Source organism: Cinclus cinclus, chromosome 1 (assembly GCF_963662255.1).
Source record: "Cinclus cinclus chromosome 1, bCinCin1.1, whole genome shotgun sequence".
Lineage (NCBI taxonomy): Eukaryota > Metazoa > Chordata > Aves > Passeriformes > Cinclidae > Cinclus > Cinclus cinclus.
Window position 1 is genome coordinate 39,456,431 of NC_085046.1, and position 19,341 is coordinate 39,475,771.

At 39.5% G+C, this 19,341-nt stretch overlaps 1 protein-coding gene across 1 annotated transcript in view; it reads left to right on the forward strand.

Annotated features, from left to right (window-relative positions):
* Positions 1–3,972: 3,972 nt before the first annotated feature.
* Positions 3,973–19,341, forward strand: part of CMC1 (C-X9-C motif containing 1) — a 42,600-nt gene continuing 27,231 nt past the window's right edge. The window contains exons 1-2 of the mRNA XM_062496462.1: positions 3,973–4,055; positions 16,582–16,674. Coding sequence (XP_062352446.1) covers positions 4,031–4,055; positions 16,582–16,674 — 118 coding nt within the window. The 5' untranslated portion in view covers positions 3,973–4,030. The remainder of the gene's footprint in view (positions 4,056–16,581; positions 16,675–19,341) is intronic.

Consider the following 19,341-nt stretch of genomic DNA (forward strand, 5'->3'; position numbering starts at 1 on the left):
CAATATGATTCTTAGAAACACAGAAATTACTGTAACCCAATACTACTTCTGACTATATAGGGTATTAAAAATTTTGTAAGAAAAACATTCTCTCAAGCATCCTTCAAGACTATAAGGGAAATTACCATATCTTCCCCAAAAATCAGTCCAGAAATTGTGACCACCATCACCAGTCTATTTCCACTACCGCACTCAGTATTTTACCCTCAGGGAATTCATTGCAGGGAGTATTTTCTTTGTATAGACAAGTTAAAAGAAACTGTGACAGAGACATAACTTAAGCAGCACCAAATAACCTGGGGCACTAAGCAGCAGCCACTGTTCTGTTCAGGCCCTGCTATGTAGCAGTGGTGTGTATTAAGTAGTACTGGTCTTACACCAGTGCCCCAGGAGATATCCCAATTAAGCAAGTTTACCAGATAAGTGTCTCAGTTAAACGAAGCATACAGTACAAACTTGTATCAAAATGCTACATGGCAAAAGCCCCACACATTTCAGCACAACTTCACAGGGCTGCCCAAGGTGTGCAAGATTCATATTAAAAAAGATATGACTAAACACAAATTGCACACTCTAGATGTTATTTCAAAACTCTCTCCTGGGATAAGATGCAAGTTAGACCTCATGTTTAAGGAAGACCCACTTTGCACTTTTTTTCCTTTTTTTTTCCTTTTTTTTTTAATGAAACCATCCCTTTATACCCTTGGATGCTCTTTCAGGATGGAGTTCATTTTCACAAGCACTTCCACATTAATGAAGGAAGTAAATTAATCTTTTCCCCATTTAAGTTCATGATCATATTAACCTCAAGACTGCACATAAAAGCATGAAGAACATGTATTTACAAAGTGGTTTGCTTTTTTATCTGTGCTACTAAAATTCTTGATATGGCACTTAACAGTTCACATCCCTCACATAGTAACTTTTCTGGTTATGAAAACTGTTCTCCATCTATTCATTCAAGCTGTTGTAAGAAAATAATTTTCCTGTGTCATTGAGTCAGCCATTGAGCCACTTCCACTGGCTCCCGAGTCAAACACAAGATATTTATCCTAATTTAAAGCCCTTTGTGGACAGTTACTACCTTACCATCTTATACAATTCCTGTTCTGCATAATGTCAGCCTCTTTTGCTTATCTGTCAAGACAACACTTTCTCTGATACTTTCTAATTTCTGATAACTTCTACTAGCCCCAAATAGCATGAGACTGTTATCAGACTCACAGCTGCATATGCCCCCCACAAAAACTATTTCTGACCCTCAAATTTCCAGAACAAAGTTGTTCTATCAACTTTTTTTCTTTGTATTTGATCTTATTTCCTTATTATATAAGGAAATATTGTATAAGCTTATTATATAGGCTGTGTCTTACTCCCTTTTGCACTTCTCAGCATTCATCATTCTTGTCTGCCAGACTTGGAAATAAAACTCCCAGAAAGTCCTGTTTCTGCTTTCCAGACCTGATACTGGAAGAAGCAGCAGCAGACAACTTCTCCAAGTTACAAAGCTATTGGACATTTATTTTTGTATGTACTGCTTCCATGAAAGAAACAGCAAAGTTCTGGCCTGAAACCAATCAAGTTAATACAACACACAGAGCTGACATGTAATTTCAAAGATCATCAGTAAAAGAAATCTTCAGAGTTGTAACTTTGCAGGGCATATATAAACATCAGTGAGCAAGAGTTCAGGAGCAGCAGAAATTATTAACTTAAATAATACCTTTTTTAAAAAAAACCTCTACTTACTTCAAAAGCATACATTCCCCTTTCTTTGGCTCTCACAGTGAAAGCTCCTCTTTGTATCATGTGTTTTCTTGTATTTTCTCTTTGCAGACTTGCTGGGATTTTTTTGTTTTAACACTCTCTTAAATTCATTGCAGAAGCAGCTTAATCTCCTAATAAAACAAATACAAATAATACAAATACATGTTGCACTTGCATGGCTTTGTTCAACTAAAATTCTCAAAACAGTTTATAAACATTAACTGAAGTGGTATAGTTTAATGTTACAGAAAAAAAATTGTAATATTCACATTTTACTCTAAGGAATGAGATCAAACTTGTGGTTAAAAAAAGAAAAGCATAAAGGCACTTAATGGTATAAAGCAGAAATGCTCTAGATCAGTAAGGCCAAAAGCATTGGTGTGGAAGATTTTGCCTGCATCACGCTCTACTAATTTCTGTGAATGTATCAACACCAAGAACTTGGCTCTTAGTGTGGCCTCAAGTTGAAACTATGAATTTCTGAGTAAAGAGACTGAATTTTCATATCAGGAAAATAGTGTTTATCTGGGGAAAAACAGTGTTTATCTGGGGAAAAACTGCACTTGAAACTTTGATGGAAAATAATTTTAGTAATAAATTACATGACATTGTCTACATTCCTGAATTTTCTAGAGTGATTATAATCTTCCAGAGGCATACAAGGTCTATCTGGTGTTTAGGGAAGGCTCCTAGGCTTCTCATGTCCCTAAGAATGTAATGTTTAAAGCTCACCTTTCCACTGAACAGAAAGTAACAATGCCACGGAACAGAGGAAATGCTACATTTGGAAGAATTTTGCAGCCTCCTGCAAAAGAGGCTACTGCAAAAGTGATTGATTTTTCATATCACTTGTCAGTCTAAAATGTTAAAGATAGGAAAAGAGGATAGGCTTTCTGAAAGTTCTGGCTTGTATTTGTAGAAACAAATTGTTTTATTTGTATCTGGCTTGTATTTGTAAAGTCCTGAGTTTCAGATATGTCTCCTTGCTACTCACTTCTCTTAAATTTCGAGGGAATCACGTTCTTGGGTTTTTAAATATACGACAATTTCTGGCCATTTATCACTTTTTAAATTTATTTTTTACTGCATGTTTTGTGTCTCGAAGTGGTTATTGTTGTCTCATTCAAGTAATAACTAAAAGTTGGTCATTTAAATATCCTGCAGGCTCCTAAATAAGAGTTGCAAGTGGGACACCAGATTTCCCGATTCCTCTGTCAACCACATTGCTGTCACAGGAACGTGGTCCCAGCGACATTGGGGCACGAGAAAGGACCTCTTGCCCGCTGACTGGGAAGCCCTTTTTATGGTCAGAAACCAACTTATTGATAAAAATAGCACCAATGAAATTCTCATGTGCCACTTCAAGTCCTTGCTGTGGAAGCCTCAGGCACGCCAAGGGCTGGAGGATGTGACATCAGTCCCTGTCAGAGGCTGCACACATGCAGACACACACACAAGGTTCCCTGAGGCTCCCCAGGAACCTGGTGCTCAGTACCCAGGCCTGTCAGGAGCCCAATTCGGGGCTCCTCAGCACAAGAGAGACTTGGAGCTCCTGGGGGTGATCCAACACAGGGCAATGAGGATGAGTGGGGGACTGGAGCATCTCTCTTCCGAGGAAAGGCTGAAGGAGCTGGGCCTGTTCAATCTCGAGAAGAAACATCTGACAGCGGACCTTATAAACGCATATAAATATTGAAAGTGGGGGTGCCAAGAGGATGGAGCCATGCTCTGCTCCGTGGTGCCAAAGAATAGCACAAGAGGCAACAAGCAGAGCCTGATACACCTGAACAAGAGGAAGAACTTCTTTACTTTGCGGGTGACCACGCTCTGGAACGCGTTGCTCAGAGAGGGTGTGGAGCGTCCCTCACTAGATACTCCAGAATACCGATCTGGACACAGTCCCCTAGGAAGACCCTTTTATGCGCAGGTAGGTTGGACCAGATGACCCACTGCGGTGCCTTCTCAACCTGACCCATTCTGTGATCCCTCGGTGACTCATAGGGTACGAGCCCACCCACGGTCCCTCGGCGCCGCTCACCGCGGCGGCTCAGTTACGGTGCCTCAGGGCCTCCTCAGGGCCTCCTCAGGGCCACCCCCTCGCCCACACGCCCACACCCACGGCACCCTCCGCCCTCAGCGCTCCCGCCCCCGGTCTCCGCCCGACGCGGGGAGGAGCGGCCGGGCTGTGCCGCGCCTGCGCCGCAGGGCCGGGGACGTGACCGCGCGCCGTGTGCGCAGCTGCCGCCGCTGCGTGGGGCCGCAGATGGAGCCTCCCCCCGGCGCCGCAGGTAGGGGCTGCCGGCGGGCGGGTGAGTGAGCGAGCGAGCGGGAGGGAAAGGGGGAGGGAAGAAGGGAGGACGGCGGGGCGGCGGAGCGTCGCCCAGATGTACTTACTTCACCCCCGCCTTCCTCTCCCCTACCGCCGCTCGCCTCGCCGAGGCTTCCTGTGGGAAACCCCCGTCACTTTCCGCTGGCCCCTCACACCCGCCGGAGAGCGCGGCTGCCTGGGTTGCGGCGCACCGCCGGTGGGTGCCGGCAAGGGCCACCCTGCGGGGCTCCGGCCCGGCCCGGCCTCCGCGAGGTTCCCGGCGGACTGGGACGTCCCCGCCGCCCTCGGCGGGCTCCCGCCGCCATCTCTCCCCTTCCCTCCTTGCCGCCCTGCTGCCGCCGCCGTCGTGAGCTCCAGCTTCACTGGGCGAAGGCAGCTCCGGGGCGTCCAGCCACCCGCGGGTGCCTGCTGTAGCCTCTGCTGTGTGACACACGCTAAGGCAAAGCACCAAGATTGTGTGGTCTTCGGCTTCGTGCTGCCGAGGTCTTGTCCTAATGGTTATAGACACGTGTCCATAGGAGTGAATGTATGCCCCTGGCCTTTATACCGTGTAGTGTTCGCTCATTGTACCCAGAGTTCCCGAGTCAGGTGTCTTCGGCTTGCTGACTTGAAAGGTCATTCCCTTCACCTCATGCAAGGTGTTCAGTCTCCCGTAAGTGGTGGTGACCTGCAGTGGTCCTGACCGTGCACCTCGGTCCCTGCTGCCTGTGGCTGCTTCTCCAAAAGCCGAAGGATAATAGCCAAGACCAGGCTCTTGTTTTTTGATGGAAACCTATCCTGGACCTGGGTGTCCAGGCCTTGCAAACAAGGTGTTCATAGAGTAGTCAGGTTCTGGGTTTATTGACTGTATCCTCGAAGCATTGATCTAATCATTGATCTCAATTAAGAAAATGTTATAAAACTTACCGCAGCATTGCAAGTGGTGGATGTTCATGTACAGCGTAATTTTGCTTCCCAGTTGTCCTTTGGAAAAGGCCTAGTTGTTACATTAGTTAATTCACAGATTCACAGAATATTCTGAGTTGTAAGGGATCATAAGGATCATTGAGTTTGACTTTTAAATAAATGGTCCATAATGGGATCAAACCCACAACTTTTGTGATATTAGCAGCATACTCTAATATACTCTAACCAAGCTAATCCTAGCAATTCAACCTGTTGAGATTTCAGTTCAGAACAAAAAGCACTGGCACCAAACACTGAAGTCATCAGCATTCTGCTTCCCTATTTATGTATATAATGACATTATCTGTCCCTCCCAAACCGTATTGTATGTTAGCTGTGGTAGGTTGTATGTTAGCTGTGGTAGGACTGCTAAGGGTGTACTTTGGGTACCTGCTATGTGACACCAATACTGAGATTCATCTCCTGAGCAGTGGATTGCTTACTGACACCTCTCTAAATCTGCTACCTTGTTATCCACTATCTTTTGCTTCCCTCCCCCGCTCTCCATCAGTTTCTGGCTTATACAGCTTTGTTGAAAACCAGAATGAACTAAAAGTGGAGATGTCTACGTGAGGTAGTAGAGAAACTGGAGCAATAGCTGCAAGAGGTGTGAGCTGCCCTGTTTGTATCACTAAGGTGTTAACCCAAATATCCTGGTGTGGTAGGTTTTAATGTCATCATTGTTAACTGCTTTTTGGCTCCTATACAAGAAAAAAGAGGGAGGATCACAGTTCTGTAAATTGTTACCATGACTGGTACTTCATTTTATGGTCACAAAAGACACAAGTATTCTCATGGCTTTGAAAGGCAGTAGGGAGTGCAAATCAAGGAGTCCTCTGAAGCTCAGATTGTAGAACCTATGCACTATGCCGTGATTTGTATGGGAGGAGTTTCTTAATAGCCATAGTTTGGGAAGAAACTGGCTGTGTCATTAGGTGATTATGTCCAATAAATAAATTGGTAGTAAACATGTTCGCAAGATTTTATGTTCATAAAATCACATATTATTCTGAGTTGAAATTCACCCACAAAGATCTCAAGTCCAATTCCTGGCCCTGCGCATGACTTCCTCGAGAATCACACCATGTGCCTGAGTGTGTCGTCCAAATGCTTCTTGAACTCTGTCAGGCTTGGTGTCATGAGAGCTTCCCTGGAGGGCCTGTACCAGTGCCCAGCCACCATCTGGGTGAAAAACCTTTTCCTAATATCCAGTTTAAAAAGCCTCACCTAACTCAGCTTAAAGCTTCTGCTTTTCCTGTTTTAGAAGGCTGTAGCCTGCAATGAGGTCTCACTTTAGTCTCCAGGCTGAACAAACAAGTGACCTCAGCTGCTCCTTGAATGGCTCTAGGCCTCTCACCAACTTTGTAGCTCTCCTTTTGATGCTTTCCTGAAGTTTTATATCCTTCTTCTATTGGGGTACCCAAAACTGCTCCCAACACTGGAGGTGAGGCTGCCCCAGCTCAATGCAGAGCAGGACAATCCCCTGCCTTGCCTACCTGGCCATGCTGTCCCTGATGCTCCCCAGGATGAGGTTGATGCTCCTGGCTGCCAGGGCACTGCAGACTCACGTTCAACTTGCCATCAACCAGGACCCCCAGGCCCCTTTCCCCAGCACTGCTCTCCAGATGCTTTTTCCCCAGTCTGTCCATACATCCAGAATTGCTCCATCCCAGGTGGTAACTGTGTTAAATCTCGCATGGTTGGTGATTGTCCAGCCCTTAATTTTTTTAGGTCTTCCTGGAGGGGCTCTCTGCCTTTGAGGGAGTCAACAGCTCCTCTCAGTCTAGGAAAATGTTACACTATTTTGTTTTATCCTTCTCCAAAATGAATGTGCTGCAGCCCAGTGTTGAATTTGATTTTTGTATGCATCACTTCCAAAGCTATGTAGGGTGCTGTTTTTAGTAGTAGAGGCCATGGGTTATGAGAAAGCTCATTTTATTTTTAATGTGCACTTGGTTATAGCTGTCATTTTTAGGTGGTGATGTTTGGATCCCTAGCTGAAGATTCACAGATGTGTAAAGTGGAATTATGGACGATAGTGAGATAAACAATACAGGTTTTGGTACCTATCCTTGACACAGAGCTTAAAAGCAGACATTTTGAAGACTGATTTGATATTTTTCATAAGATACTTAGCATGCCTATTTCTTCATGTTGGGTGGAAGTCTAGGTTGTTAAATACAACAGCAGTTTTATCAGTGGATGGAGAAAATTGGGCTTGCAGAATGGATGTGACTTGTTTCAAAGTGGCAAGGGCAGTAAGACTAGAGCTAGAAGAATACACTGAAAATAATGAAATTATAGTTTAAAAAGACAGAAAGGATAAAATAATGGAGGATAAAGCAGTGTTGCATTTAAAGAGAAAAAATGTAGTAAAAGGAAAAGTTCTTTTTCAGCTGTCCTTTTTCAGCTTTTAACTGCTTTTAGATAATTTTTGTGATTAGTAATATAAATTGCCAGAATAACATCTGCAGTCCTTGTGTTAATGTAACTGAAAGGCTTTTAGCCTTGTCACCTCATGCTCTGAAACTTAAGAGAGCACTGGTGTGTTTTGATTTTATCACTGATGTTAGTTTCCAAGGTATTCATTCATTTATGTTGTATGTATTGGTTGTTCATTTACTACACAGGTACAGAAGTCAAAGGTAGGCATTGTTGTTTATTTGTCTCTTAATCCTTACTTCCAGTTAGAGAAAATTTTTTAAATGCAGAAAGAATGGTATTCAGTCCTGTTATACATTAAACTTGCTCTTCATTTGTGTGATAGTCTTTATTTAGAATGAAAGGTGTATATTTTGCCTTGAAAGGAGTAGCTAAAGAGCTAAATATTCAAGCTCTCAAGGAGTTTTGGCAGATTTGTTTCTATAATGAAACAAATTTGTGATTTGCATTGTTTGTTATTACCATTTCCCACAGGTCTGAAAATTAGTAAGGACTATGTAGTGCTGGAGCAGCTGATTAATGGTGGGCATGGTGGCAAATCTTAGGTGGTTAACATAAATTCTTGTAATAACTGGGGGATTTGTTGGTTGGTAGATTTTCCTGAATCCCTTCCTCATCCATATTGGGTACTTTGCTCTTTCTAAGTCGCATTTACCTATTACTCATCTCTTGTTTTTGCTGCAAATTATTGCACAGTTTCTTATGTCATTGCTCTATTTTATGTGATCTGTTTGGTTTATACAATTCAGATAATTCCTGTTTTTTCGGAACCCTTTTCTGTTTCTTTCTCCAAGTGGAACTAAGCATTAAATTCTTGGACACCATTCACTGTTAGTTAGAAAGGGCACAGAAGAAATTGGGATTATGCACTCGGGACTGTTTTCAGATAGGAGGTGCTCAAATGTGTGGGCTTGACTTTTGAAAAAGTGTGCAACCCTATCCTATGTGTAGGAGTTGAATTGTGTCTGTGCTGTTAGAATATTTTGGCATCTCAGAAAAAGCTGTGGGCTGTGTATTTGGTTGCTGAAATCCTGCTGCATGGTGTTTTAAGTGACAGAAAGTTTTGTTGAGGATTTTGCAGCAGTTACCAAGTGAAGAGCACTCAGAAGCTTTACAGTGGTGGAATTACGGCTGGCTCTGCTAGTTTAATCCTTGGTCAGTCCACAGCCCTAGTTGTTACTCTGTGTTTTCTGCATTTTGCTGGAATTCTCATCTGTTGTCAGATGGGATTTGAGGTGGGCTGAGGTGTTCCCTTTTTAAGTAGCTCACAACGTAAATTTTCGTAACTGGCAGGTCTGTCGTGCTTGAACAGTGGTACAGGCTACATGCTATGAAGCTGCATTATTTCCAGTAGTAAATATTAAGTCCTAATCTATAATTAATTTTCAGGCCCTGTAACTGGATTTGCTGTGTGATCAGCAGTGTAAAAATATCTCCTTGTGTCGTTTTGGCTTTAGTTGTTACTCACTAGATGTATGAGCATTTGCAATCTGCATGTAATTAACAAGAAAGTATGCTTTGTCAGGTCTGCTTTTCCTTTTCTTTCTAGGTATTACAGACTTGCTGTAATACAGCCATTGTTCACTTTTAGCAAACAGCATTCTCATAATCCAGTACTGCTGTATTGCAGGAACATGAGCCTGAAAGCAAAATGTAAGATAACAAATTCAGCCGGTGAAAAAGGTGAAAATTGACTTTGAGGTGATGATAGAATGGTGAGAAGTTAAAGCTTTGGAAATTTTCCCTGGTGCTGTCATCCCTGTACTCCCATCTTAATTTAAAATGATGTCAGTATAAGAAAGATCTCAAAATCTGGAACTTTTAAATACAAATAAATTTATTTCTATACATTTGAATAAAAAGAAAAAAGGATGCTGCATAGAAAAGCTGCATTGATAAGTTTCTTTTGCTTTTAAATCAGGGTTTCAGGGCATCACAGATCTAGTTTCACTTGGATTATAACACTTCTGTCATTTCATATTGTCCTATGCTTCAAAACCTCAGCAGAAACTCACTACTTAAGACTCTAGTTTGCATGCAAACACTAATGTGCAAATGAAATTACCAAAACTCAGTACCATTGCACATATGTATAAAGGTGTTTGTTTGGTCTTGGTCCATCATCTCTCAGTTCAGACTGGATATCTTTGACTGATAAAGTTCTTTAACAGGATTCTGCAGGGTTTTTAGGACTGAAGTTTACAAAGCGAGATGCTGAAATTATTCTGCACCTTTGGCACAGAAGGCACAGAAGCCCTCCCAAAGGCTACAGGATTGGATACTTAAAGTATTAATTGAGACATCAAATTACAGTTGTAGGAAAAGACCCTAAGATTTGAGAAAGATGTTTTTTTTTTCTCCTGTGACTTTAATGGGTCTATCTCTAAATGAATTTGTTCCGATGTGTGACTTAGTGTTTTCAAATAGACGTTTTGAGTATTTGATAATATATTCCATGATACAGACTTTTTGGATAAGTTTTTATGATGCACATGTGCATAAATGATTCACATGAATTAACCTAGGAGTGGTATTATTTTTTTTCAATACAAGGGGAATAAGCTAGGTAGAATAATGGAGATGAAAATTTTGAGTTGAATGCATTCTTTTCCTGGAGGAGTACTAAGCTCTAATTATATTTTCTTATTCAAAACATTGTTATAGTTACACTAAAATGGATCTGATTTCTTTGTAAAAAGAAAGATAGTGTCTAGAGCCAATAGTCCAATTGATGAAAGGATTGTTTGCCAATAAATAGGCAGTGGACACTGTGATGCTCCTTCTGTTATTAAGAAAAGTTTAGTTTTCCAGTTTATTTTTATAATTAGCTCATAGGCAAGTGTTTTAAAGCAAAACTTTGTAATGAAATGAGTATTTCCCTCACAGAAACAATTTTTACTAAGTAACATGAAGAATAACTGAATCCTCTAAATTAATGCAATGTTGCAACTTAGTTATGAACTTGTTACTCATTCTCCAAAACATCTCAAGCATTGCGTATATAACAGGTCTGTGTATGGAAAAAATGACAGAATGGCTGTTAAATTCCAAGTTTTAGTGGTCTCATCACAGCTGAAAACATGACCTTCCCTTCCAGGAAAACAGCTTCTTTGCAGTGGAGATTTTCTTTAAAAGTGATGTAGGTTAAAGAATGGTAATTCTGCATGCACCTTCTTGGGTTTCTTCCCTTTTCACTTTAGTAACTGCTATTTCAAGGGCTAAAGTTCTCATTGATGCTTTTTTGAAGTTTTACTTTTTAGCTTAAAAAAGAAAAGTATCTTCAAAATCTGTCTGCTCACAACTACTTACCTTTGATGGCAACTGGTAGGAAAAAGATATTAAGGTGTAATAAAAAAGAAGGTCCTCTTTATGGCTTCACATTTTTCAACCAATCTCCCGAAATAATGAAAGTGATTGCTTTTAAAATTGATGTGTTTTGTGGAGTGTTGTATTTTAACTTGGATTCATGAACCTTGACTGAACTTTCTACAGCATTTTTGCTAGTAAGGAAAGTAACTGATATTTAAAAGTTGACAGAACTGGGATTTCAAGAAAAACATGAGGCTAATTAAAATGATATAAAGTTACTGAAACTTCTTTCTTCTTCATGTATACTGTGATTCTTAATGAAAAAGCAATAGTATTTTAAGTATAATTTTGAGCATTTTTTGAATGTGGATAAATAAAAACATCAAGAAAATCCAAATTATAGGTTGTGTAACTAGAAATGCACATTTCAAATACTGTTACTGGAATTGCTTGACTCAGTTCCCTTTGGATGGAGAAAGTGTGAGGCTTCTTAAAGTATCTGGGTAGAGCAGATTTCAACTTTTCTAAGTAATCTGTGTCCCTGCTCCCTGAAGTCATGAAAGAGGCGAGAGCAGAGCTTTTAACTACCAGCAGGAGGAGTAAAGGGTCAGCAAGTCAGTTACCATCTGTGTTGAATGAAGTGGGGAGATGATACGACTTCTCTCAGGACACTCTCCTAGGAAAGCTTTTGTCTTGGTATCCTCTTGTTGTAATAGCGTTCTAATTGATATGAGAAGCTGCTACAGTCCCTTTTGTTAGGACTGTAAAGCAGCTTTGTATTTCATTCTCCTCTTCCCCTTAAAGGTCTGCTGCTTGCAGCACAACTCTGCACTTGTGCTCCTGTTGTTCTCAAGGTCATCCTGGGTCCTTTGGTCAGAGGCTAGAAAGTCAGCAAAGTTTTTGTCATCTGTTTTCCCAGCTTCCATACAGAGTGGATTTGATGTGTTCTAGTGGTTGGGATGTTCTTGTTCCTATCAATGCATATTAGTTTGTTGGAGTTTGGTAATTGTTACAAAAATAACAAAAATTATTAAACTGACCAGCTGTGGTCCTTGGCCTTCCATGGTAAAAAGAGTTTTTTCAGCTGAAGGTTTTGATCAGCCACAGAAGGCTATTATTACAACTGTAGTCTTGTGGCCTACATATTGTATGCAACAAGAGAACCACAAGCACTGTGATTTCCCAAACCCCACAAATTTTATTCATTAAAAAAAAATCATAAATTTTTTCTTAGTGATTTGGTGAATAGGGATATCCCTCAGTTTAGTAATCTCTGTCTTTAATAGTTTACACTGGGCTGAGGTTTTCTGGAAAACAATTTCTCTTTCACAAAGGTATTCCCTTTTCTGTAGCTTTCCCCCCTTTTGTCTTTTTCCCCCCCTGCAAGCTTGTAACTTCTTTAACTGTTCTTCTCATCTGGTCCTTGTCCCCAAAAGGAGCATTCTGGAATCTGCTGATCAGTCTTCAGGAAACATTCAGTAGTTCTATCATAGAGATTCCTTGCCTGTAGAGTTACATTTTCAAGGAGCTAGTGATTTAGCTGTAGCCCCTGGAAGCTTGCATTTGATTTTAATTCTGGCTAACTTCTGTGTATGTTTTTACAAAATACTTAGCTTTTAGTATTAATAGTATTTAGTCTATGTTTTGTAACTTTACTTGATTAGCTGTGTTCATGCACCTGTCCATCTTAATATTTGGTTGTACTTGGAAATTTCATCAAAAAGTAAGGTAAGGGTAGAATCTCAGAGTATTAAATTGTTCTAACAAAAATGCTCAAGTTTGGGCTGGCAGAGGGAGAAGATAAAGCTGCTGCTAGCATTTCTCTGGCTCTCTGGAAGCTAGGGGGAATGTGGTGGTTTGTAGTGAAATGCCATGATCTCTTCAGCCTACCCAGAAAACCAGGAAAAGTGTGTGGAGAATGTGGGTGGGAACCAAAGGTATCAGCTTTCAAATGCAGAAGGCAAACTGTAGGAAAATATATTTCTTACTTGTCTGGGAATAATATTTTCATGATGAAATAAATACAGATTCTTCTGTAGGGACTAGTCTGCAGCAAATCTGATAGTAGAATAAGAAGTACCTTTCTTAGTGCAGAATAGTGAACTTTCAAAAGGGGGGAAAAGTTCTTATTCTGGAACCTGTAATATAATTGAAAAAAGGGCAAAAGGAATTGATGGTTTTACATCATGGTGGTGTCATGTTTTTTTGCTTCTGAGGTGGTCTCTGAAAGTTCTTGCCATATATGTTACTGCAAAGATGAACAGCTTGGATTGATGATGATCTTGCAAGTGCTTGTACATCAGTCTCAGAAATGCAGGTACTTTGCATGTGAACACATTTGCTTTACCTGGTATCTGCCGTTTTTATATTTGCACCTTATTTTTCTTAAATATTTTGTATAAATGCTAGGGATACTGACTTCAGTAAAGTGTTTTAAGATTGTTGAAGGAAAATCACTGTAATTGTAATCCTCTGGATAGTTTTGAATCAAGGAAGAATATTCAAATACTTAAAATGTTCCAGTTGAAACTCAGAAGTAAATACAGTACTGCCAAAACTGAACATCTGGATTTGAGCTATTTGGAGAAGTAGTTGAAGCCAGAGCTTGAAACTTAGACAGTATAAGATAACTAAAATTTCTTGGGCTTTTCATAGACTCAGTTTTCCTGGCTTTAATACCATCGAGTCCAACCATTATTAATCACTAAATATTTTCTAATTAAAAATACAAAAACAAAGTCCTGTAAATATAAACATTTGTAAAATTTAAAAAAAAATAACTAAAACTGATACTTCACAGCAGAGATTCTTCTAAAAACTGTAGATGAGTTTATAAATAGTCTTTACTGTCGTTTCCTTTATAATGTTTAATTATCTTTGAATTGCTGTTGTAGCTCTCTTCTCATTCTTCCTACTGGATGCTCCCCAGTGTCCTGATGTGCCCTCTCCTTCCTGCATTTTCAGCATTTGTAGTCTTGACAACATGGGACTAAAAAGAAGGAATTTGCCTGGAGCATAGTTCTGTCATGGTTCTGGTTGTGCTGGTGTTAACACCAGTAGAGCTACTCCTTGCTATCAGTGTTACGCCTCTTTTCTTTTGAATAATCAAACCGAAGATTGGGTGTTTAACCTATGAGAAAACACGACAGTCTTTTTGACTGTTCTGGGCTGTCAGGGAGGTCTTCTCTTTATGGGTTTCTTTTTCTTTGCTTGCTTGCTTGATGTCTTGCTTGGTTTTTTCCAGATGTCCCTATGTCCTGTTTCCTTCCTAGCCTTTAGTTGCATTCCTACCCACCTCTCTTTGTCAGTAGCAGGATAGCTGATCCTTGCACTGGAGCCCTGTGCTTTGTCATTGTGAAAATTGTGGATGCTTCTGGCCAGCTTTGCCAGCAGGGGAAGCCGAGCTGTTCTTCCCAGGACCTAAAGACTTGTCTCCTCTCTGCTACATTTCATGTATGCTGTGGTATAAAAGTTGAACCTGTGCAGAGCCAAGGGGTGTACTTGATGATCCTTGTGGGTCCCTTCCAAGTCAGGATATTCTGTGATGCTAATTATAGGAAGTAGATAAGTAGATCTAATTACTCCAAAGTGTAAGTCAGCTGAGAAGCACTTTTTTACATGTATTTGAATTAGTTTTCTGTTTTGACCTGCTTACTCACCACACAGGTGCATAATAATGATGATCTGATGGGAGTGAGTGAGGGCAATGCAGGACTGGTAAAACTTCCCTTTTGGTGACAAATGTCAACCCACTTACTTAACTGTATCTGCAGTTGTACTCTGTGTACTCTAAGCACCAGTATAGCCAAGTTGAGTTTAGAAAAAGTAAGTGTGGGGAGCAGAAATTTAGGCTGTAATTTGAACCAGTGGTACTCATAATACTTCAGTCTTTCTTCTCGCCCAAGACTCGCTGAATTCCTTCATATGGGCAGCTTTGGAGTTATACACTGAACTGGATTAGGGAATTTACTGAGCTGAAAAATTGCCTAACAGGAAATATATTTACCTTTAAAGGAAATTAACTTCCCCTTTCATTCACCACAGGGCTGCTAAGCCTGTCTGTGTGGGCAGAGGGAAAAGAGCATCACAGGATGTGGAGAGGGCAGGAAGGCTGCAGTGCCAGCTTGTTTTGACTGGAGTGAGTGGAGCTGAGACATGTAGTGTGGTAGTGCCAGTTCCTGCCATGTCATTCAGCTGAACTGATTTGTCCTGTTTACAAAACAGGCTTGGAAATTTTCTGACAGCTTTATCTTGTCTGTAGCCTGTGTAGTGTACCAAGTGTTTGGTACAGTAATTGCACTGATACTCTGCAGAAAGTTAAAATGTAGGATATTTGTAATATCTTAGCTGTAAAATAATATATTTGTAGAAATCTGGTATTTGTAATATTTTAATATGAAAATTAGAGTGTGGAAGCAAATCTAAGTCATGGGCTATTTGTTTTTAATGTCTCTGTTGTATGTACAGAATAGTTATTTTCCCTGCTGTAGAAATGTTAAGAAGGATATTTTTGAGGAGAAATGTCTTTAGTTCAGGTTCTGTATATTGCTCATTGTAATCTTCTGTTGTTGCCAGATGCCACTACTAGTATCACATATGCAATACTGTGTAATCTCATAATGCAATGTCCTAGCATTAGTAAACTTTAAGAGATGATGACTTAAGAGTGACAAATGTTGGTTTTGGTTGTTTTTTATGGAGAATTAACCAAAAATGCTCTGAAGAATAGTGTTTGACTGTAGGTAACTTGAAACCTGCTTCTTTCCTTAGTTTCAATACATTGTGCTTTTTCTTCATTTAATCTCCTTTTTAATAAGTGATTTTAAATTGAAATGACTGTCACCCAAAATAACTCTATCTGATAGTAGAATATTCATAGTGTGGGCATCCCAACTCATGGTATTCTGAAATGTGGTATGAACTCCAAAGGATGAATAAATAGTGTGTTTGAAGATGAAAACCAGGTATTTGGTACGACTGCTTTGGACTATACAGTGTTATGAGCACATGTCCTTTAAAGGGTTTTAAACTCAGAAACTGAGAAGTAAAAAACTGTTCTTGATAAATTCTTATCCCCTCATTTTGAAGAAAGTGGATTTGGAAAAGCAGTATTTTTTTTCCATAGTTTTCTGTGTTGTTTATTTTAAATCACTAGCTGTACTCAAGAGAATTCTGGAGGCAACTGAAAGCAAACCACAGCTTTGCTTTTAAGTATAGTAATCAGGCATTAACATTTCTTCTTTTTAAGTTGGATTTCTCAACGAAAGAGCTCCTAGATCCTCCATTGAAGAGACTTTGTTTTCTTCTGAAGAATTGAAATCTTCCACGTAGCCATACAAATTCTAGCTTGTGCTCTAGTATGTGCTATTTTTCTCAGCTTTGTGTCAGTGAATGAAAGTACATACAGATCACGTGCACAGAAAAATACTAGTATCCAGAAATAAAAGTATTTAACTGCTGTAGTGTCTTTATGCAGAGTTTTTATTCAGTCAGAAGAAATTCAAATGTGCTGCCAGAATTTGCTCCTTTATTTTTGTTTCATAGTGCACATTAAACAGAGTATAAATATTCAGGATAATGCTCATATTTGTATCTGAGCAAATTTTGGACTTCCCATCCTTTTGATCTGAGTGGTCCTTTCATGGTACTTTCTGCAGCTGTTTGTGACAGTTTTAGTGTAATCCTGTATGTTAGATAAACAATGCTGTGTTATTTCTTTAGATTTACTTTTTCTGATGTATAGATAACATTTTTTTTTCAACATTATCTTTTTTTTTTCATTCTTGCAGAAAATTCTAAGCTGAGACATGTAGAAAAAGATGTTTTGATTCCACAGATAATGAGGGATCGAGCCAAGGAGCTGTGTTCAGATAAGGTGCAAGGTAAGAGTCACATATTCATTAGGAGATCAGATGTACTCACTTTTGTGCCCTGAATATAATCCTTGTTTTTGAAATCATGTAGTCAGAGAATTAATATGTGCGATCTCTATCTTACCAGTTCACTGTGAAACCAATATTGAAGCATGTAAATCTGCTATGTTGGCTTTGGGTGCTTGGTGATGTGGACTGTTTTCCAAAATGTCTTGTTCTCAAGGGCTGTAGAATTTAATATGATTATTGCAAAACTTTTCACTGTCTCAGTCTGGTGATGACAGAACAGCGCAAGAGTTACTGTGTTCCTATATGAAGTATTTAATACTTACCTAAATTCAGTTGCCTCATGCAAGCTTTCAGTTAAGGCATCTCTCATTATAATAAATTTGTTTAAATATTCCCAAATTACTGCATCCTTTCCTTGCCCCAACACTGAAATGGTCCATGCTCATAAACACACACGTTACTAGACAGATGTTGAAATAGGGTGTTGCAGTGCGCTTCTGTTTTCTTTTGAAGAGTACTGGCCGATAACTCTTTAAAGTGGAGTCACCACCTCTGCTGAGAGCTACTTAGACACAGGTTAGCCAAGAATGCTGCCAATAAGAGGGATGTAAGAATGGATGAAAAGCCGTGGAATTATTCTGTACAAGTGTTGGCTTTCAGTGGAGAGCATTTGCATCTGGTCATTCAGATCTGTACTCTTTAAACTTCCTTTTTCATGTACCCCATCAGTAAAAAAATTTCTGCATAATCCCAATATAGATATATTCAATTATAACCTATAAATTAGATAAATGTATCACTGTACTTGTATGTTATGTACATTATAAAACATAAAAATAGAAGTTGAAAAAGAATAAGATAATTAAATAAACAGTTCTTTAAAATATTTTAAGCTATTTATCAATCTAAAAAGATTACTGTTAATAACAGTACTTTTTATTGAGATCTGTACGACTGAACATGCATCACAGTTTTTAAAATCTTTAACAGTTTGATATAGGAATTTGAGTACCTGGTTCTAAGTTTCACTTAGTTATCACTTGATCTTAATGGGTGTCATGCCTGGAAAAGATACCTTAAAGAGATGCATAGATCCTCATGGAAGAAGTACATAGTTGCTTGCACTTACTAAATTTTACTCAATTGTACTCATTTTTCAGTCCTATCCACAAGTTTTGCAAATGTTTTGCTTGAAATTGGGTAATAAATTATCTTGTCCCCTGATGTCCATCGGTTTTTCTTCCAGACTAATGAGAAGTTGTTGCATGTCAGTGTTTCCAACCCCGAAAAACACTCCTTGGGAAGATTTTTTTAACAGGTTAGACAGTTCTGTTTATATCCTTTTAAAATGTGCAGTTATAGGAGGTTTTTGTAGGTGACACACATTTTGTTCACCAACAAAACCAAACCAAAAATTCCATAATTAGGTGAACACATCCAAACACTTATTTCAAAATGCTTTCTCCGAAACATGATTTTCTTTTGCAAAGAAGTTGCTTTCTTACTCATTGTTAAAATGACACCTTCACCTTGAAGGGACACTTGAGTGTTTAGTTTTTGGAAATTCCTGCTGGGTAGCAAACTACTCACTGCCACTTGCCATCACTGAAAAGGTCAGTGGATTTGGAGCACTTGTCAAACCTGACACATTTTTTTTTTTAGAAACAACAGCTCTTTTAAGTACTTTGCCACAAGTTATCCAGAGAACCACTCTGTGGTACCAGGGATTTTCATGGCCCCTTGCCTTAGTGTGGACTCCCATTTTATTCCAATCAAAGCAGCCACTCCATCAGTGGCTACATTTGCACAGTTTTTCCATAATGCATTGTTTTTTATTCACGGAGGTGCTTCCTGTTGAGAATAGGTCTTCTCCAGTATGTCTTTCCTTCTTAAAAAAAAGCAAAAGTTTTTTTGCATCTCCTTGTTGAGATGCAAATACCACAAGGTGCAAGTTCTTTACTTTCACTCAACTGTAGAGCAAACCTCCCACACTGAGTAACTTGTTTTAACACTTCTTTCTTCAAACCTTTATCACTGTCTTCTGTGCATCTTCCAACAGCATTTACTGACAAAGGAGTGCATTTTAGTTTGTTGCCATATTGTTTTCCCTGAATTATTTCAGTGACTTTTACCACAGCAGGAAGAACAATTGTTTCCCCAATGGCTTGTGGCTTTTTGTGTTTTGCTATTATTTAAGAAGCTTCAAAGGAAGTTTCTGGAGTTTTATCACTGGGGCACTCTATGACTAGAGTCAGGTCTAGTCTAGGTAAAGTGGACCAGTGTATTTTTAAGTGGCTGCTTTTAGAGGTTCTCCAGAAAAATTTAAAAAGTAGTGTTACAGTAATAGCTGCCAAAGGAATGTGGCATCATGTAACAGGTGCCTTCCAGTCCTACCAGAACGATTTAACAGACCGTTTTTTTTTTTCATAGTTGAATCCTTTTTACTTTGAACGCTATACCTGTTGGGGGAAAAAATGAAGATGAAAGCAATTGTAGTAGTGTGGGTCATTTGAAAGATGTCAGTTAAAAGTATTTTGAGAACTTGCTGTTTGTGTAATATTGTTTGAGGTTAACCAAAGGGACAGTATGTATATATTTTTCTTCTCTGAACTTTGTGTAGCATGAGGACTTTGTTTTCAGCACCTTCATTTTCTGTGGCAGCAACCA